Here is an 18,739-nt window from a genome sequence, read left to right on the forward strand (position 1 = left end):
TGTTGTTGATATTTCTCCCCCATTATACTGTGGGTCAAAATTCATTTTAAGATCTGTTTGCTTTTGACTTAAGTTTGCCCTTCAGAAAAAAAATTAACATGGATTAATAAGTCAGAACAGACATTAACTAACTGGGATAAGCAGCTGTGAATTTACTACATCCTTCAGCGCACAGTGAGTACAAGAAATGACTGGCAGGTTCGGCAGTTGGGGAAAACAAAACAAAACAAACAAAAAAAAAAAAAAATCAAAAATAACGACGCCCCCTGAATGTGCCCTCAGGATCCAAGAAGAGTCAGCGTTCCAATGGTTCTGAACTGACGAGGGAGGCCGAAGATGACACGTCTGCAGTTTAAGAGTACAATAGAAAGTATCATAGGCGAGGAAAACATTGGTGGGGACTGATTCTGAAATTTGAAACAAGAGTAGAGTTAAGATTTCCGTGTGGAGGTCGTGTTTGTGTTAATTTTGCAAACTGAATCGACGGTTCTACTTCCCCTCCCCTCTTGAGAGACGAAGAAAAAAAAGCCCAGGTAATAGGTCCTCCAGTCCATAGTGTGTCAAACGTTCATACCTGTACAAACACTTGCAAGGTAACACACACACACATTTTACACTCACACTGTAGTGCGCACACTCACACGCAAACATACACACATATGGGCCTGGGTGTGTATTCACAGAATTTTCTTCCACAAGCAGTGGAACATGAATGAAGAAGTCTTTGTAGAAAAGGGGAAATGAACGGGCGAGGAAGAGTGTAAAAACTGTCCTGTGGTCTTTCGTGCATTTGATGGGCACGGCTTCACTGCTCCTCCTCCGCTACTCTTGAGTGCTGTTGTGAGGGGGTGGGTGACCTGTCCATGGGGGTGGCTGACCGCGTGTGTGAGTTTGTAATTCAGTCGTTGTCCTCGTCATCTTCTTCGCTCTCCTCTATGCCGTCGCTGTCCTCCTGCTCTTCGTCCTCCTCCTCCGTGTCAGGGATGTCCCACTGTGGGTGGTTATCTAGCATGGCTTTGGCCTCATGAACCTCCAGCTAGAAAAACACACAATGCCCAGAGTGGTAAAGCACAGAGCTGTAGGTTTTCAGTGGCAGGGGAAGATTTTTTTAATTCAGTTGTAGGTATGGATGCTGCTCTCATCCCAAACTGATTTCTTGGACGACTGTGGAGGCCTGAACCCAGTGGTTTGTGAGTAGAGGACTAACAATTATGAAACTCCAACTGTTACTTTTTTATGCTAATACATGGCATACATGAAGTTGAGCATTGTCGTCATCTTCTTCTTTCAGCTTTTCCCTTCTGGGGTCGCCACAGCGAATCAACTCTCTCCATCTGACCCTATAGTCTGTATTCTCCTCTCTTCATCTCTGCAACCTCTAGTTCTGCCTCCTGTCTTTTCGTCACTGTGACTGTGTCTAGGCCATACAGCATCACTGGTCTCACCACTGTCTTGTACACCGTTCCTTCTGTTCTGGCCGACAGTCTTCTATCACAAAGTACCCTTGACACTTTTCTCCACCCATCCCAGCCTGCTTGGACCCGTCTCTTCACCTCTTTTCCACACTCTCCGGTGCTCTGGACTGTTAACCCCAAGTACCTGAACTCCAACTTCTTGGTCTCCACTCCCTGTAGCCTCAGCGTTCCCCCCCGAGTTCCTCTCATTCCCACACATATATTCTGTCTTGCTGCGACTGACTTTCATTCCTCTCCTTTCCAGTGCATACCTCCACCTCTCTAGATCTTCCTCTACTTGTTTTCTGCTCTCACTACAGATCACAATGTCATCTGCAAACACCATGGTCCATGGAGATTCCTGTCTAGCCTCATCTGTCAGCCTGTCCATCACCACTGCAGACAAGAAGGGGCTCAGAGCTGATCCCTGTTGGAGTCACACCTCTCTGTTACCCCCACAGCACACCGTACCACTGTCTCACAGCTAGCATACATGTCCTGCACCAGTTTAACATACTTCTCTGCCACTCCAGACTTCCTAATACAATACCAGAGCTCCTCTCTTGGCACCCTATCATATGCTTTTTCTAGGTCTACAAACACACAATGCAGCTCCCTCTGGCCTTCTCTGTATCCCTCTATTGGCATTCTCAACGCAAATACTGCATCTGTAGTACTCTTTCTAGGCATGAAGCCATTCTGCTATTTACAAATGCTGACTTCTGCTCTCAGTCTAGTTTCCACTACTCTTTCCCATAACTTCATTGTAAGGCTCATCAACTTTATCCCTCTATAGTTGCCGCAATTCTGAACATCCCCTTTATTCTTAAGAATAGGCACCATCACACTTCGTCTCCATTCTTCAGGCATCTTCTCACTCTCTAAGATCCTGTTGAATAATCTAGTCAGAAAATCTACCGCTGCCTCTCCTAGACACTTCCACACCTCGACGGGTATATCATCAGGACCAACTGCTTTTCCACTCTTCATCCTCTTCAATGCCTTCCTCACTTCACTTTCACTAATTTGTGCTAATTTGTGGTCTACTATAATCACGTCTTCTACCCTTGCCTCTCTTTCATTTTCCACATTCATCAGCTCTTCAAACTACTCTTGATCTTCCACCTTCCTTTTCTGCATCATGTCAACCAACTCTACCTTTTCCTGTCATAGTCCCGATATTCAAAGTCCCTACTCTCAGTCCCAGGGTCTCTCCTTTCCTCTTCCCTCTCTGCTTCCGAATACACCTTCCTCCTCTCCTTCTTTGACGTGGGCTTGAGCATTGTGATATTTTCAAATTGAAATGTATGTTTCCTGGCCCCAACATGATTGGTGTTTAAACTGTAAATGGTCTCTCAGAGATAATATACCTAAAATGCAACTACTATATCAATTTCAATCTGTATGTGTACAGTATCTGACAGCATTGGCAAGAATGTTGACTTTGAAAATTAAACATATTATATAAGTTTTAGCGTTACCTTGAGTGGTTTGATCTGGTCTAGTCCCAGGTAGGAATCAGAGCGCAGGATAACAGAATATTGGTAGTTCCCTGTTTTGGAAGGAGCTGGAAACTTCAACTCTACCTGGAGATCAAAAGACACAGAAGACCATCAATACATCTGGCCAAAGTTGCACCATTCTATGGTAAAGACTCGTGTTTTGGAAATTAGTGGTATGATTTCTGGATAATTTAACATCAAATAAAGTAATACACTAACACATACACTAACATATTGCAGGAAACATGAATACTGTGGATGCCAAAGTAACAGCTGCCACCATAAATATCACAGGGCTCCCTTCAATGTCTGTCAAAAATTCAACACTGTAGGCAGTGGTTTATTCTGTTGCTGTCAAAATCCAAGTATATGTATTGGACCAGCAACCCTTATGGCGTGATAAACAATGCATAATTACACATGGAAAACATCTAATTATCGGAAAAATTAAGCAAATATTATTCAGTGTGTAAATGGTGAATGGACTGTGAACGCTGAGGCAATTAAGGCTTCGCCTTGTTTATGAAAGCAGCTTTTCATATCTCCCCAAAAGCCATGTCTGTCTCACACAGCAGCTACAAAACACTAACCACGAAAGGAGCTATTTATTTAACAAACGAATAGATTGCTGGTCACTGAAATAGAACACGTACGTATGTTTATACACACACACATATATATATATATATACACACACACACATATATATAGACATATCCACCCACCCACACACACACACACACACATATATATATATATATATATATATAAAATAATTATAAGATGCCATGGAGTTTTCATCAGTATTTTCATTTCATCAAAGAAATTGTTTGATGAAATCAATGAAGAAAAATAATAAAACAAAATCTGGTGATGATATCTCACCTCCTCTGTGTCTTTGAGTGTGCAGACATGGTAGGGCATGGAGACCAGAGTTTGGTCTCGTCGATCAGCAATGTAGAGCCACCACCACTCCTGTTTCTCCTCTGGAAAGTAGAGGCTATAGACCGGGTGGGTGACCTTTGACTTGGTCTCCAGCAAGGCCCGTTCTCTTCGCTGGATGCTTTGTTGCAACGCCTCCCACTCCTGTGTGCAAAAAAGGATTACAGGACTGGTGATGACGGAAAACTGTCACGACAGGAAGTCCTCGGTTTACAACGTCCTTGACCTACAGCGTTTTGTAGTTACATTATGTCCAATTTATTCATTGAGAAGGTCTTGTTGGTCGTAATGAGATATTAAGATATGTCTCCAGGCAGTGCTTCACAAGGCTTTGTTTACATTTACACGTGGTACTTCCATTTTTGTTTGTGTTAATTGTTTTTTTTTTTTTCGACTTTTATGGCGAAAACCGCGGCACATTGCTCCACAGGAAAGGACGGCCGATGTAAGTTGTGGGCCTCCTGTATTTGTTTTTTTAAAATGTACATACAGTGGAAAATAAATAGAATTGTTATCATGTTCTTTGGTTGTGACTGAAACAAGTGAACACACTGATTGAAAACTGCATCGAACTCTAAGGCTGAAACTTATTTCATGAGAGGACAACAGTTAGCATGCCATTTCTAAATGATACTAACAGAAATAGTGAAATCACTCACCTCCTCATCGTCACCAGCCATCTCATCTACTTCTGTGTCACTCTGTTTGTCGCTGTCCTCATCCCTCTCGCTGGGAGAATCTTTGTTGGCCTCGCCCTCATCAGACTCACTACCTTTGTCTGAGGCCTCTTCCTCTTCCTCCTTCGATACTGCTGCCGTTACAACCTCCTTTGAGAGTGTTGAGATTAAATCAGTGATTTTTTTTCCTAACACATAAACCCAGCTGAATAGTTATGAAAATCATTAAAGAGAAGCTCAGCTTGATCCTTACATTTCCTGCCACATTGCCATTAGCCTGCTTGGCTTTGACAGGTGCCGGTGTGGCTTTCTTTTTGGTTAATTTTTTCTTCTTGGACTTTGCTGTCTTCTTAGCCCCTTTACTCTTGTTTTGCCACACTTTAGTCTTGACTTTACTTGAATCTGTTTGCTTTAGATATAAACGACAAATATGTTTAGATGGACTCTACACAACATCACCGATCAACTGGCATGTTCTGTCAAAAAGCTGTGTGCACGGTGTATGATGGGTATTCGGAGGACACAAGAACAGGAATTGTTTTCCTTACTGCCTCCTCTGTGTTGGCAGCCTCATCTCCAGGACAAGGTGTGGACTCCTGCTCTTTTTCAAACACCTCCTACACATACAGTACAGTTTGTTTTCATTTCAGTGGTCAATCATTGAATTATTGTAAAAAGGACACACTCTAGTGGTCATTAGTAAAATTGCTTGTCCAAAGAAGTATTTCTCTTTGGATTTTGCGTCATTGTTTTTCTGAACACCACAATGCCTTACCGCCATCCGTTTTCTGGTTAATGTGACTGTGACTGTAACAATAGAGCCCGCTGTGATGTTATTGCTGTCTTCATCATCAAGTACTATGAAAATAAGAGAAGAATCTACATTGACTATCCAAGCTAATCGTGTGAAACAGAAATATATCAAATTTGAAATGATATTGAAATGCAATTATTTTCAAAATATGTGACAGAATCTTGTGAAATTCATTGTTAAATATCAAAGTAATTGAAAGCTGAAATATTGAATAGTGATCTCTATTCATTGACAATATGTTCTAAGTTTGAAATGTTCCCAGTTTTCTTTCCTTTAAATGACTAAACTTTTGTCCTCCATCAGAAATGTTAGCAAGAGGGAGGACACAGATTTGACTCTTTATCTGGTTTTAGACATCAGGTTAGAATAAGTTAAAGGTCATTATATCAAACATGGTAATTTATGATTTCATTTAAGATAAGATAAACTTTATTGATCTCGATAGGGGAAATTCCTTTGTCACAGCAGTGTAACAATTATTATGTAAGAGGAAAAAAAAAGGAAATAAATATGAGTATAAATAATTTTTGTATACATTTCAGGACTGACCTTGCAGTTTGGTATCCATGGTGATGTGAGGAAAGCTGCCAAGCACAGCCATGACCTCATCGTACTTTTCCTCCCCTAAGAAACGCAGCATGCTGCGCCTGTCCGAGTCTTTGAGACTCACCAGGTCCTGCAGGCTCCGGACCTTGTACTACACAAGAGAGTGGGTGTAGAAGAAAGACCAGCTAAGTATAATCATTTTCTGTGTTTTTCTACCTTTTCAGTTCCTTGATAGGGTATCCCAGATGTGTGCTTATACAGACAAAACAGCTACCTTCTTTGAGATGCAGTAGCGGAGATGCTCTTCCTCAAAGTGGGGCAGTTGCAGCAATGGTGACTTTGACTCCTGCAAACCCTGCACTATCATCTGGGTCAGCTTCATACAATTTTCTATGGTTACCAGCCGTGGCGCATGGAAACCTGGACAAAGGTACAGCAGTTTGCACGCATCAGCATTCTTTGTAACAATATCAAGGTACAATGATTTCTGTTCAAAAATAATGCTCAAGAGAACTGATGTTCCAGAAATGTGTGAGTGTGTGCGTGTGTGTGTACACAATTTAAATAGACAATTTTCCTCTTTTTATACATTCAATATCTAACATGGCATACTTATTTTCTATAAAAATATTTTTTTGAAGCCCAAATCCTTTATGTGTAAAATTGCTTACATTTTATGAAAAGCTATTCTCCTGCACACAATACAGTTTGGCAGGAAACAACTGGGCACAGGATCAAATCTGGTCTAAGTGTGTATGTTCACCTCCTCTGCTGTTGGCCATCATGGTAAGCTGACAGCCCACATTGATCATTTCTTGAAGTAGAGCTGGACTTTTCCTCACCACAAACCTCTGATCTGGGGAGAAAAAAAAAATTAACCATTCTTTTGCGGCTTTAAAGTAAGTCTCTGAATTTGAAATTCGATTACGAAATGGCATTATTTTGAATATCGATATATAGCATTTCAATGAAAATTTACTTACAAGTCATCCAATCATAAATTTCAAAAAGTCAAACACAGGATTAATTCAAAGGATAGCACTCCATGATTCACAAAAAATACTATAAATATTGGATGTCTTCATTTTCAGTCTTATCTTTGTTTCCCAAAGGCCAGATGGCAGCTGAGAAAAAGAAAAACTTTGCTCTAACAGGGGCTTTTTAGTACTGTTAAGTCAAATTACATTTTAAACCATGACTTCCTCAGTCCCATGCCAGATAAAAACACTGGGGAGGTTTGTGTTTGGCTCCCACTCACCAAATCCCAGGTGGCCAGAAATATATTGGTTCCCCCCCCAACAGTTACAAGAAAAAAGACGTCAACAGACCAAACAGTTTGCCCTATGTGTGTATATACATCGCTTAAGTGTGGGAGAGGCGATATACAGATGGGAAAGTGTTGAAGGTTCTGAAAACCTTGTGTTTAACAGCCACTAGAGCAGCTTTAGTTGATCTGACGCAGGCTGTTGAGCCGCTACAGTTACATTGCCATTTCCCCATATGTTCACATCCAGGAAAAAAAGTAGATTTAAAAAAATTGTGAAAATTACACGCACTTGGAACTCAATCCAAATTAATTAATACTCATGACTTTTCAAAACATATTTTAATTTTTTTTTTTTTTTTGCTATAAAGTGACAAAAAATAAATTCTGATCATATCTCTGGAAATGTAAAGCATATTTGTGTCGTAAAATCGGAAAACAATTCCACTTTATTGGTTGAGCCAAGTATTATTTCAGTACACTGATATGAATGAGGACTGATTCACTATATGGAGAAAAATTGAGTATTAAAAAAATCTACATTGATTAAGATCACTTGAAGAAAATTAGTTCATAGAAAACTACTTCATTTGCAGAAATGGTCCTGAAAAATGTAGGCAATACTTTAACAATATATTTCAATGTTTTAGACAGCCTTACACATCTCAATTTTCAACAAACATACAAAAAACAAATTCCAGTATTATGCCTCTAAGATATATATAAAATATTCCAAGCACAAATCATTTATAGTTGGTGTTAATAATTTACACATTAGAGAAGTTTTACCTTCCTCTAACTCTTCAGACACATCCATGCGCGCCAGGTGAGAAAGCACGAGTACCCTGGCCTTTAAACTGTAGGGGTAGCAGAACGGGGGCTCTTTCTTCTTCACGTTGATATTTCCCAACTCGCGGATCAACTGCAAGAGGCCAAGAAGACATCTTTCAAGTTTCATCTACAAATTTTGTGTCCAAACTCACAGATTAGAATCTAAACATTCATGAGAACACATTTATACATTTCCTCCCAAATGGGGCGGATCTCATTTATTTAATCTTTTAGTAATAATGCTTGTAGTGACCTGCGGAACTTCAATGTTGTCTGTTGGTCGTATGGTGGCTTCTTTATTGCTGCGAGGATCAAATTCGAATGCTGCTGTCAACACCATGGCTAGGCCTGGAAGACAGAATCCATTGGTTATGTTTTAATTGAGAGGAGATTCGTCAGGGAAAGAAAAAAAAAACATTCCACAAGCTGTCAGTATCTTGATAAAGCTGCTTGAAAAATTAAACAGATCCGTCTCTCAACATGAAACTCCTGAAAAGTGAACATTATATTGTACAATCATTATACATTCTAACAACAAGGGTTACTGTAGTTTCAGAAGGTAAACTCACGTTTCATGTTCATGTTGGGTGTCTTATACATGAAATGCATGAAAAGCTGGGTTGTGTTGATGAGGATCTGATCTCCACTGTACCTAATGGACCGGTACCACCAAGTGCCCTAAGTTAAAAGAAACAATATTAAACCAGGGTACAAGAGAGAGAATAGTTAGACATAAAGCTAATAATAAAAAGGAGACAGAGACAGTGTTTAAAGCAGTGTTTAGAACAGACTGACTGCTTACCACAACAACAGGAAGGATGACCATAAAGGCTAGTCCATATACCAACAGCACCTACAGAGGAAAAGAAAAAAATATACAGCATAAACATAAAATATGTTTGAATCTTGAGGCAATTCTAAGTGAATTATGTTCTCAAGACATTTTTTCCCCATTCTTCAACACCAAGATTCCTGCTTAGTTATGGTTCACTAGTCACTCTTCTATATATTCACTTGGCTATAGTTAATGCTAGTATTTTAAGGAAAGTCTTTCTGTTACTCATTCATTCATTATCTACACCACTTATCCTGCAGTTGGAGGTCAAGGTGGGGCTGTTGCCAGTCAACCACAGGACCGGATATGGAGACATACAACCATTCACTCATTCACACATCTAACCAATTTAGGGTCTTCAATGAGTCTACTGCATGTGGGAGGAAACCGGAGAACCTGGAGGAAGCCTACCCGGGCCCCCAGTGGGAATTGAATAGGGACCTTCTTACTGTGAGACTAACCACTGCACCACTGTGCCATCCGTTTTCTGCGGTGTGTGATGAAAATTTCTCAAATAAGCATTGCATACTTTCACAATTGAAAAAAAAAACAATTAAAAAGATGAACAAAGAAATGAGGTCGAAGGTGACTAGGAATTTATATTGTTATTTCAGATATCAAAAAATTCCACAATGCCATATCAAACTGATTTCTTATAAAAAAAAGGTATGTTGAACAACACTACAACAAATGCAAGTGCAATAGATACATACCAACATTGAGTTTTTCTGGTCAACGATCCAGGCAGGCAGGGCAATACCGAAGCTGGTTGCTACATGACAAGAGAAGCAGAAGATTCAAATAACAAAATGTATTTTCACAAACCAGGTAAGCTTGCAACATGAGACAAAGCATGGTGATTTCATGGTTCTGACTCTTTTCTTCAAATTATTTGACACAACTTTTCAGGGACATTCGAGCTGCTGAAATTGAGCATTTGAGCTGCATTTGAGCTCTGAAAAGCCACCAAATCTAGCAACATAATCAATTGGAAACACTGCTCTGAGGAAGCAAACAAATTTGATTATCAAAACTAGTCAGATTTTTATTTATATAGCGCCAAGTCAAAACACAGTTGTCTCATGACACTTAACATGAAGAGCAGGTCTGGAATACACACTATAAAACTATTTGCAGAAACAACCTTTCACCATGTGCAAGCACTAAGGTAGTAGCATCACTCGACCACTACAAAGCAGGGAAGCGCTGTACCTAAATGTTGCCCATTGACGACAGTGACAACATGACATGCATGCACTTAATTTTTAACCCATTGTGTTCACTCACAAAGCAGAAGGAGGAGAAAATTATCCAGTCCAATTTTAGCTTTTCAAGAACATCAAGAACCTCTTTTTCATATGTGTTTTCTGTGACTGGAAAATTGATCAATCATTTTCCACGTTTTTCAAGGACACCTAGGAACCCTGAAGACCTATGAATCACCAAAAAGCATGGGACCCAGACAATATTCTAGTGCTAGGTTAATTTAATTAATCATTTTGAGTGAAACAGTTCAGTGAATTCAGTGAATTCAGTTAAAAAGCTCACCTCCAGGGCCATCTGGGTTCCCGTAGAGTTCCCAGTTCTGCCGCGATTGTTCATTGGTGAGACTGTGGACAGAGAGGAGGAAAGGTCAGGTAGATTCTGTGGCAGTCATGGGACAGGACCATCCTTAATACTATGATCATCATGCAGTTGTGAAAATACATTTCATTTCACTTACGCAGCATAGGCTTTGGCAATTCTCATAAATGTTGCCTCATCTCCACCTTTGTCAGGGTGAAACTTTAGTGATAGGACACGGTATTGCTTCTTGATTTCAGACAATGATGCGCCCTGGAGATGGAAATATAATTATAGTAATCCTTTAACACACAGCAGTGTACAAACTAGAGACTCAATTAAGTCTGGTGTGCAAATATGTGCATCATATGTGTGTATTTACTGGGTCTAAATTGAGGACTTCATAAGGATTATACTCCTGGTACTCTCTGTCCAACTTGGACACCTTGTACGCAAGCAACAAGAACACAGCCCATCCAAATAACAAGGCTGCTTTCCTGAAAAATGAAAAAACACAAATATTAAAAGCATGCATACACTCTGAATAATTGCCCGGCAGTTCTTATTTCAACAGCAACTGAAAGTCCAATGTGTCAGTGTGACATCACATCATATTTTTTATGTAATGAAATACGTTATTTTAATGTTGATATCCAGACGCTGATTACTGTCTGGGTGTAGATAGTAAAATCGTGTATAAATCCAATTTACTTGTTTTGAAAAAAAAAGTGTAATGTGTAAATATTTTGCTAATTTGTTAAGCTAATGTAAAGATTTTCTAAATCCTATGAAACTTTTGCAAGTAAGAGCCAATTAGTCAAATGTAAAAAGCCAGTAGGAAATCAACTACAAATCAAGGCCAAGACCATCCAAAACATCACATTTTCAGGTCAAAAAATTACTACCCCTACTGTATAAGTGCACACTGACATAGATGCAATAAAATATCACATTTGAAAATATCGTACCATTCATTTGCATTTAATTATGTTTGCCTCGCAATTAATCAATTCAGCCATGCAAACTTAACATACTTATTTTAGCTGAAAATACAGATCTTGTTAGTAGTAGCAGGTGCATTTCGAAAGTCTGCATGCAAGAAGAAATGCAGAACAGGTTGTTGTTACTGTTGTCTGGCATTTATGCATGTATGTTTAACTTGTTTCCATGACAATGGCAAGCCCTGGTGGTCTGCTCAGCAGCATCTGTTGCCATGACAACCCCTCACCAGCCTGAGGTGTCACAGTCTCTCAACCAAATGAAAAAAAAAAAAAAGATTCCTATAATAAAAGAGTTGTGATGATACTCTCATGACACTACTGGGGCTGTGAAGAGCAAACACACACAATTCTGAGCAACAGGCTTGGCCCCATCATTCACCATAAGAAACACATTTCTTACTAATGAGCAAAATGATAATTCGCTCAGCATGCAGTTTGAAGGATGTAAAAGGAAAGTGGAAGTGAGATGTCAAATGGAGATGAGAAAGCAGAGTCGAGACAAAGAAACTGGGAAAAGTGAGAGAAAATAGCAATCATGCTGAAGAGCACTTAAAGGAACACATATACTGATGTAAAGAGAGAAGAGTTCCAAGATAAACAGTGCGACACAGTGTTTACGTAAACAGCTGGTTTGTACATGAAAGCAAAAACATTACTGCTTAAAATACACCAAGAGACAAACTTGCAACACTGAGTACAAGATGTCATATGCCTAATTTTTATACCGTAGCTTCAAACTCCCTGTCCATCTGGAAATAGACACAGGACTGATAACAGAGTGACACAGGATTCCTAAATGCAAGCAGCTGAAACAAGTCACACCCAAACAAGAACTGCGTAACGAAATGACAAAACCTCTTATGTCCTCCCATCCACCTCAAACTACGCAATCTACGGAATAAATAAATCCAGATCATAAACAAACAGAAATAGGTTGTCTAATTCCGAAGAAACTACCAGAAGAACAATCAACTTTCAGAGTTGATAGCACATGTAATGAAATTGTTTCTTCACACACGGTATTAGGTCATCTAATCACTTGCAGGTCAAAAATCAATCAATCAACCAGATATTGGATTTTTGTACAACTTTTTTATTTTAGTAAGACATGTAAAATCAGAGGACTTACTTAAGTGTTGGGACAATGCTCTGCTGTGACTTCATAAGCCGGAGTCGGTACCATAGACACCTGCCATGTACCCTCCGTAGACTTTTCAGTCGCAGTTGTTCTGAGGGAAGAATAAGAGAGGTTATTTTCAAGAATAGCCGAATGAGTCACAAGCATTAGCACTGATATGAAGTTGTTATGAACTGGACTATGAATCAATCAAGTGCAAGTCAACACTTTATCTCTTCAATTAGAGTGAATATACCAGCAAAGTTTGTCAATAGTGGAACGCCGTTGCAACATTTTAACCGGTCAGTACCAGATCATACACGCATCCTGATCCCACATCTCTGGTAAGTTGTATGTATTCCACTCTCACAAATGTTGGGAAAGGTTAGTGACGTTTACTGGGTAATGTAACATAAATAATTTTGCTGTTGTTTTCGGAACGATAACCACGTTAGGATGAGGACTTTACAGCGTAAGGTCGATGAAGTCATTGATACAAGGCTGAGCTCCTTGGAGAGTGACGCTGACTTTCAGTCCTGGAGCTTTAGCTTGACGAGTTAGCAAGTATATTCAAGTTTACTCACACGAACAACCGTTATTTTAAAAGGAATAAATGCCAAATTGATTGTCGCTTTGCAAACCTGGCAGGAAATCTGTCATATCAGTGGTTAACACTGACTTCTGATACGCTTGTACACTAAACGTTAATGTATTTTTTCCCACAAACGTCTGTTAGCCCATTACATTTAACGGCTAATGTTAAGTTTAATGTGCCATTAACTTGGGCTACACAAGCCGAATCCTCCAACAAGCGGGGCAGCCAAACGTGTAAAGTGTTATCAAATCAAAATACTGACTGAACACTTCACGTTACTCAAGCTTGGGTAGGCTAAGTTAGCACTGAGCCAGACATCGGGGCCTTACCAGCATTCTGATCCCGGGGCCAGAGGTAATATGTGGCTGGGATCACAATAAGTCCAACGAAGGAGGTGAGGAAATAGAAAAATGTATTGCCACTGTCATCGTACTGGAACTGTTGGCCGGCCATTTCGTAGCCGCGCTTGGGTCGCGCTTCTTCTCCACCGCCGCGCTTCCCCCTTCTGACCCAATGTGTGCGACTTGACAGAGCGTTAGCTAGCTAGCTAGCATCCGGCCAAGACAGCGCCGATCATCGGTGTACGTGGTGTACGCCTGCGCAATGTGACACTTCTTCTTCTTCAACTTCCAAGTTGTCACATCGGCTATACTGACTACTCCAGTTTTCCAAGGGAAATGGAAAAGCCGAGTGGAAATCTAATTTCTAAACAACATAAATCTGAAATATATGTCAAGAAAGGCTGACGATTGAACGCTTTTTAGACTATAGTCTTATATGTTTTTAACATCCACAAATTATTTGCAGTTTTTTTGAATTTGAGTATGCACAGTGGTTGGTAGGGCAGCCTTCTGAAATAACATACTCAGGTGAGTTTACATCTACTAAGGTGGACAAAAAAATATCAGCAATATTTGTGATTTTAAAAAAGAAAAAAATCCATTACTATAAACATTTTCTATAAAATTATAATTCAAGAATGTTTACGTGAAATGTTAATATTTTAAGACAGACATATCCTGTGACATACAATATATTAAAAACACAATGTCGTTGTTTGCATTTTGGGGCTTTCAATAATGACGAGTGATGTCACCTCAGGATCAAAATGACTGTTTATTGGATTCACCAGCTGCTGCAGTCGAATACAACAATAGAATGTTTGAACCTGTTTAAATATGAATATATCAGAATATGATTCAAATGTTCTACTATTTTTGTCTGACTGGTTTTTCAATAAAGCCAACTACAATATAATTTGATATATTAGTTGAATAACTGGCTTACAATAAACAGATCATTTGGGTGTTCTTGCAAATTATTTTCCCTGCATACTGACTGTCTCACATGTGCAGCATGATATCCTCTAGGGGTTTACGTTTCAAGTCAGGCACAGTTGCATCCGATGCAGGATAACCTACAGGAAGAAGCAGTAGCAGCTTCTCATTGGCAGGCCGTTTGAGCAGCAGCCTGAGCTGAGGGCCACAGTTGAGGGGTGTTGATGTCACTGTAACAAGACCCACATTCTGGGGAGAAAATTGAAAGAAAGGAATTACATTTCTTCATACGCCTTTATTCATTCCCCGTCATATTTACAGCCGTGCTCTCATCCTTTACCTGCAGTGCAGCCAACAGAATCCCACAGGATATAGAAACACTGATTTCATTGTAGTAGTGTGTCTTTTTCTTGCCGTTTGTCAGTATCCCATAGGTCTGCTTGAAGATGAGGATCAAGTATGGAGCTATATCCAGGTACTCCTTAATCCAGTTTGTTCTGCAGGAGAAAAACATTGAAAAAGAGGTATGTACGTGGGAAAATAAAGCTGTAGTTTTTTATTTTGTTTTTTTTGAAGCGATTGACATCGATGTGAAAATCAAAGAGTAGGATTTCAAAATGTTGGATGAAAAATTAGACAGAAATTGCCAAGCAAAGTCAGAAAAAATGAAACATGTAAAATGGGAAAGATATTACTAAAAATTAGCTTTGATAACTTGGAAAATGATGATAAAAATCCTTTGAAAAACTTAAATGCTCTTAAAATTAAGTTTGCTAATGTGATCTTGGTATCAAAACGGTAACAAGAAAACTATGAATGAAGAAGACAAAAAAGAAAGATACATATAAAAACAAATTTAAGTTAAAAGCATTCCGTAATACGAGGAGATATTTATCTACGTATTGCCAATCTCATAAGTCAAACTATAACTATATTGCGTACAGTGTAATTACTTGTTACAGCATGAGAACTGTTGAGTGTGTGTGCTTGTAAGAAAGGTACTGCACACCTTAATTTGGCCAAATCATTGACCCACTTGTCTCCCATCCTTTGTCGGTAGTTGACCTCCTCTTCCTCCTCCACTATTAGTCTGATTTGATGCTTCAGCTTCAGATCTGACACCACGACAAATGTCCAGGGCTCCGTGTGCGCTCCACTGGGAGCAGTACCTAGCCACAAGAATGTGCACACAGAAAAAAAAGGATTCCAGGGCATGCAACCCAAAGCCAAAGATATTCAGAACTAATGTTAAAAGGAGATCTGACAGCTCATACAGTACTTTTAAGTTCAGTACCTTGAACCGTTGATACTTTCACTTCCATTTATGCCAGTGTTAACACTAGGATGGCACAGCCTGGTGTCAATAAACCTAACATTTCTTTTTCATTGCTGAACTCTATTTCCATACCTGCAGTCCGGATGACATTATCAATAACCTCTCGTGGAACTGGATCCGGGCTGATCATTCGGACGCTCCTCCGCTGGTCCATCAGAGTGTAGAAATCCTTAGATCTTTGGAGCATCTTCTCCTCAGGGTAACGTGTAGGTGAGTAGGTCACGTGCGAACACTCTTCCTCCTCCTCATCATTGTCCTCCCAGTCACCATCTTCTAAACGGATGGCAAAACAACCCAAAAGGCCAGCAAGCAGTTTACATGATAGTGAATGATATTCTAAGGATTATTCTAGAGAGTACAACCTGATTGTAAGTGCTGGACTGAAAGCATCTCCTACGCCACTAAAAAGTCTATTCAAAGAATTTGTGACCCTGGAGCATTTGAAGGCTTCCATGAGATATCAGCTAAATATTTAATATTTATATCCTCTCAGAGGATAAAATCAGATATTCAAAAGAGCACAGATAAAATTCACATGGTCATAAAGTATTGTAGCGTTTTAGTCGGATGGTAAAACATCTGTCAAATGAGCAACAGCGGTTGTTGGCCACAGCCACGCCACACAAGCCTGCGGTACAATTAACTGGTCCTGCTCAATTTCAGGTAAAAAAAAAAAAAACAGAATTTATTGCACCCCAAACCACACCCATAAAATTCCCAGCAAACCCAAAATCACACTGAAAACAAGCATCAACATAAACCCCAACATTCGTGACTCGCTACAATATTGTTAAAACAGCCATAAAATATAAAACTCTTCACAAACAAAGAGACTCAATTTTTGACTGTAATAACATTAAATAGACATTATGATTTTGGGGAGACTTACAGATAAGGTTACATTGATTTAACACCGCAGATTGGTTCAAGGATAAGCAGAGGTTCAAAGCACTCGGAAAGCAAACACACAATGCAGCTGTGTAATAACAAAAAAACAGAAAAACTTCAAAAAAACCCCAACATTTTTCTTTGTACTGTAACTAAAGTGTTGTCATATTTTTCACTGCTCATTTCAGTATTTCATTGAAACTATTTCATAAAGATGGAAAGCAGGCCAGAAGCTGAACTCGCCAATGGTGACTTACAATCAAATTCATGACTGTTGAGACACTCATAGTTTTGACTCTCCTAGATTTACAAATATATACAGTGAATCAAACATAGTCGCTTCTTCCCCATTCAACAGGCAGCGTGGCATTGTTTTATATATCAGATCAATGTGTGGCCAAGAAACAACCTTACATTTCCAACTGTTCGTGGGGAGACTATGGTCTCTGCACTTTACATGTGTCCTACACCTTTACCACTCAAAGAGCCATTTGGACCTGATTCCTCACATTAAAGAAAACACCGGGAGCCACACAACCCTTTTGATTTTTTTTTTAATCAATCAATTGCCTCTCGGGAACATATAAAACAAAAAAAAATTTGTTGCGAAAAAAGACGTTGGGTTGAGGGTAACTTTCAAGCAAAATACTAAGTGCCTATTGAGTCCTTCGTGTATTTACGAAGAAGAAAAAAAACAACCGGATTTAAATTTACCACCGGGAGCAAACCAAAAATGTCGTCCTCTCTCTGTGTGCTGTCATTCCACAAAAATATTTGAACATGTTTTATTTAGATGTAACAAGATCGCCATGATAATCATATTTAAAATCACATTTTAAAAATGAACGAACTAAAATAAAAATACATTTTAATTAAATACTTGTTAATTATTTTCAAAAGCCACAGGGAGCCGCATCAGAGGGCCCCAGAGCCACGGGTTGCCGACCCCTGATCTACATTCTCCAAGTTCCATCACTATTTATTTATTTGGTTTTCATGATGGCAGGTGAGGCAACTTCCCCCTGACCTTCGATCAAATATCAATCGATCGGACGATCGAGTCTCACCGTCCTTCTTTGCCGGGATGTCCGTGTTGTCCTGAAGATCCTGGTCCACCCAAGGTCTGTTTTCCTCTTCGGATCGGGTCTTCACCCTCCCCGGGGGCCCGGGCTCCTGGTCCCGGGCTCTCCCCCAAACCAGGACTATAACCAGGCACAGGACCGCCAGCAGGACGGGCGTGAATTCGGACAGGAACACCATGACTCCAGGAACGCGTAAGAGTGTGTGACCGAGTCTGTTTGTGTGCGTGTTCGTGTGCGTGTGCTCACCGGTCCACTCGATAAGAGCATCACATTTTTCAACCCAGTTCTCCTTTTGTGAAAACTGGACATAGTGTTGCGCTGCGTCAAATGGATCACTATCTTATCTTCTTTTATGTTACATAAATTTTTCCCGATGATAAGATAAAGACAGATAAACACACACAGTCATCAGCTCGGTATGAACGGAAAGTCAAAGTTGCAAGTGCAGTGGGAGTTTCCAACACGAGTGGGGTGTAGTGGGTATCAAGCTGAAAACAACGTTGGACTTTTGGACATCTTAGGCGTTTACAGTTTCACTTTGCAGATCAGTTTGTTTTGCAAAACTGAAAAAAAAAAACAGTTTAACCAACAGGGGGCGCATTCCATGTGACGTTTTAGGTCTGGAAACCCAGACACAGCTTTCTGTGCGCGTCTGTGCACCGAATCTTTGCACGCAAGACAGCCAGGCAGGGCTCATATTTCAAATAAATAAATGTGAATATCTCTGAGGGCGGTGGGTGAAGGGCCGCAGCTGAGGCTGCATGTTCGCGCACCTGCTTTGCTCCTCGATGCGCGCTCTCGCACAGATAAGCACCATTGAGGGAATTTTGGCGAGCACGCTGCAAAAAGTGCAGGCGTTTTTTTTTTTTTTTTTTTTTTTTTTTTTTAATTTTGGCCGGTGGGCAACATAACAATCTTTGGTTTACATGCACTTCACTTCACACCGAAGTTCGTGCCGGTTATTTTTTTCCCAGCACTGCTCAACGTCACACGCATAATCGGATATCTTGTTTTA

General features: G+C 39.9%; 2 protein-coding genes across 3 annotated transcripts; both read right to left on the reverse strand.

Annotated features, from left to right (window-relative positions):
- Positions 1-132: 132 nt before the first annotated feature.
- Positions 133-13,751, reverse strand: sec63 (SEC63 homolog, protein translocation regulator). The gene is made up of 20 exons (XM_086167476.1): positions 13,471-13,751; positions 12,559-12,658; positions 10,811-10,925; positions 10,589-10,701; positions 10,414-10,475; positions 9,579-9,637; positions 8,833-8,883; positions 8,600-8,708; positions 8,284-8,378; positions 7,989-8,121; positions 6,699-6,791; positions 6,210-6,355; positions 5,939-6,086; positions 5,351-5,433; positions 5,124-5,192; positions 4,829-4,984; positions 4,558-4,725; positions 3,842-4,042; positions 2,936-3,040; positions 133-1,036 (listed from the first exon to the last, which is right to left on the reverse strand). Exons 1-20 carry the CDS (start codon positions 13,592-13,594, stop codon positions 899-901), a joined length of 2,268 nt encoding a protein of 755 aa, XP_086023602.1. The 5' UTR covers positions 13,595-13,751; the 3' UTR covers positions 133-898.
- A 486-nt stretch (positions 13,752-14,237) lies between these two features.
- On the reverse strand, positions 14,238-18,034 carry iyd (iodotyrosine deiodinase). 2 transcript variants are annotated; one of them, XM_086167479.1, is made up of 5 exons: positions 17,710-18,034; positions 15,827-16,024; positions 15,428-15,587; positions 14,759-14,915; positions 14,238-14,667 (listed from the first exon to the last, which is right to left on the reverse strand). In XM_086167479.1, the coding sequence occupies exons 1-5, from the start codon at positions 17,900-17,902 to the stop codon at positions 14,485-14,487; spliced, it is 891 nt and encodes a 296-aa protein (XP_086023605.1). In that variant the 5' UTR covers positions 17,903-18,034; the 3' UTR covers positions 14,238-14,484. The 2 variants fall into 2 exon arrangements, with proteins under 2 accessions (XP_086023605.1, XP_086023604.1); XM_086167478.1 differs by having other exon boundaries at positions 15,827-16,027.
- Positions 18,035-18,739: the final 705 nt, after the last annotated feature.

This window comes from Fistularia commersonii, chromosome 20 (genome assembly GCF_037954325.1).
Source record: "Fistularia commersonii isolate RoL2024-O1a breed Wild chromosome 20, RoL_Fcom_v1.0, whole genome shotgun sequence".
In the NCBI taxonomy this organism is placed as follows: Eukaryota; Metazoa; Chordata; class Actinopteri; order Syngnathiformes; family Fistulariidae; genus Fistularia; species Fistularia commersonii.

Coding starts and splice junctions, on each gene's coding strand:
- sec63 (XM_086167476.1), bottom strand. CDS start 13,594: ATGGCCGGCCAACAGTTCCAGTACGATGACAGTGGCAATACATTTTTC. Junction 6,087..6,209: donor GCTACTGCATCTCAAAGAAG/GTAGCTGTTTTG, acceptor TCTCTTGTGTAG/TACAAGGTCCGGAGCCTGCA. Junction 4,726..4,828: donor ATGGCAATGTGGCAGGAAAT/GTAAGGATCAAG, acceptor ACACTCTCAAAG/GAGGTTGTAACGGCAGCAGT.
- iyd (XM_086167478.1), bottom strand. CDS start 17,902: ATGGTGTTCCTGTCCGAATTCACGCCCGTCCTGCTGGCGGTCCTGTGC. Junction 15,588..15,826: donor TAATGTCATCCGGACTGCAG/GTATGGAAATAG, acceptor TCTTGTGGCTAG/GTACTGCTCCCAGTGGAGCG. Junction 14,668..14,758: donor TTCTGTTGGCTGCACTGCAG/GTAAAGGATGAG, acceptor TTTTCTCCCCAG/AATGTGGGTCTTGTTACAGT.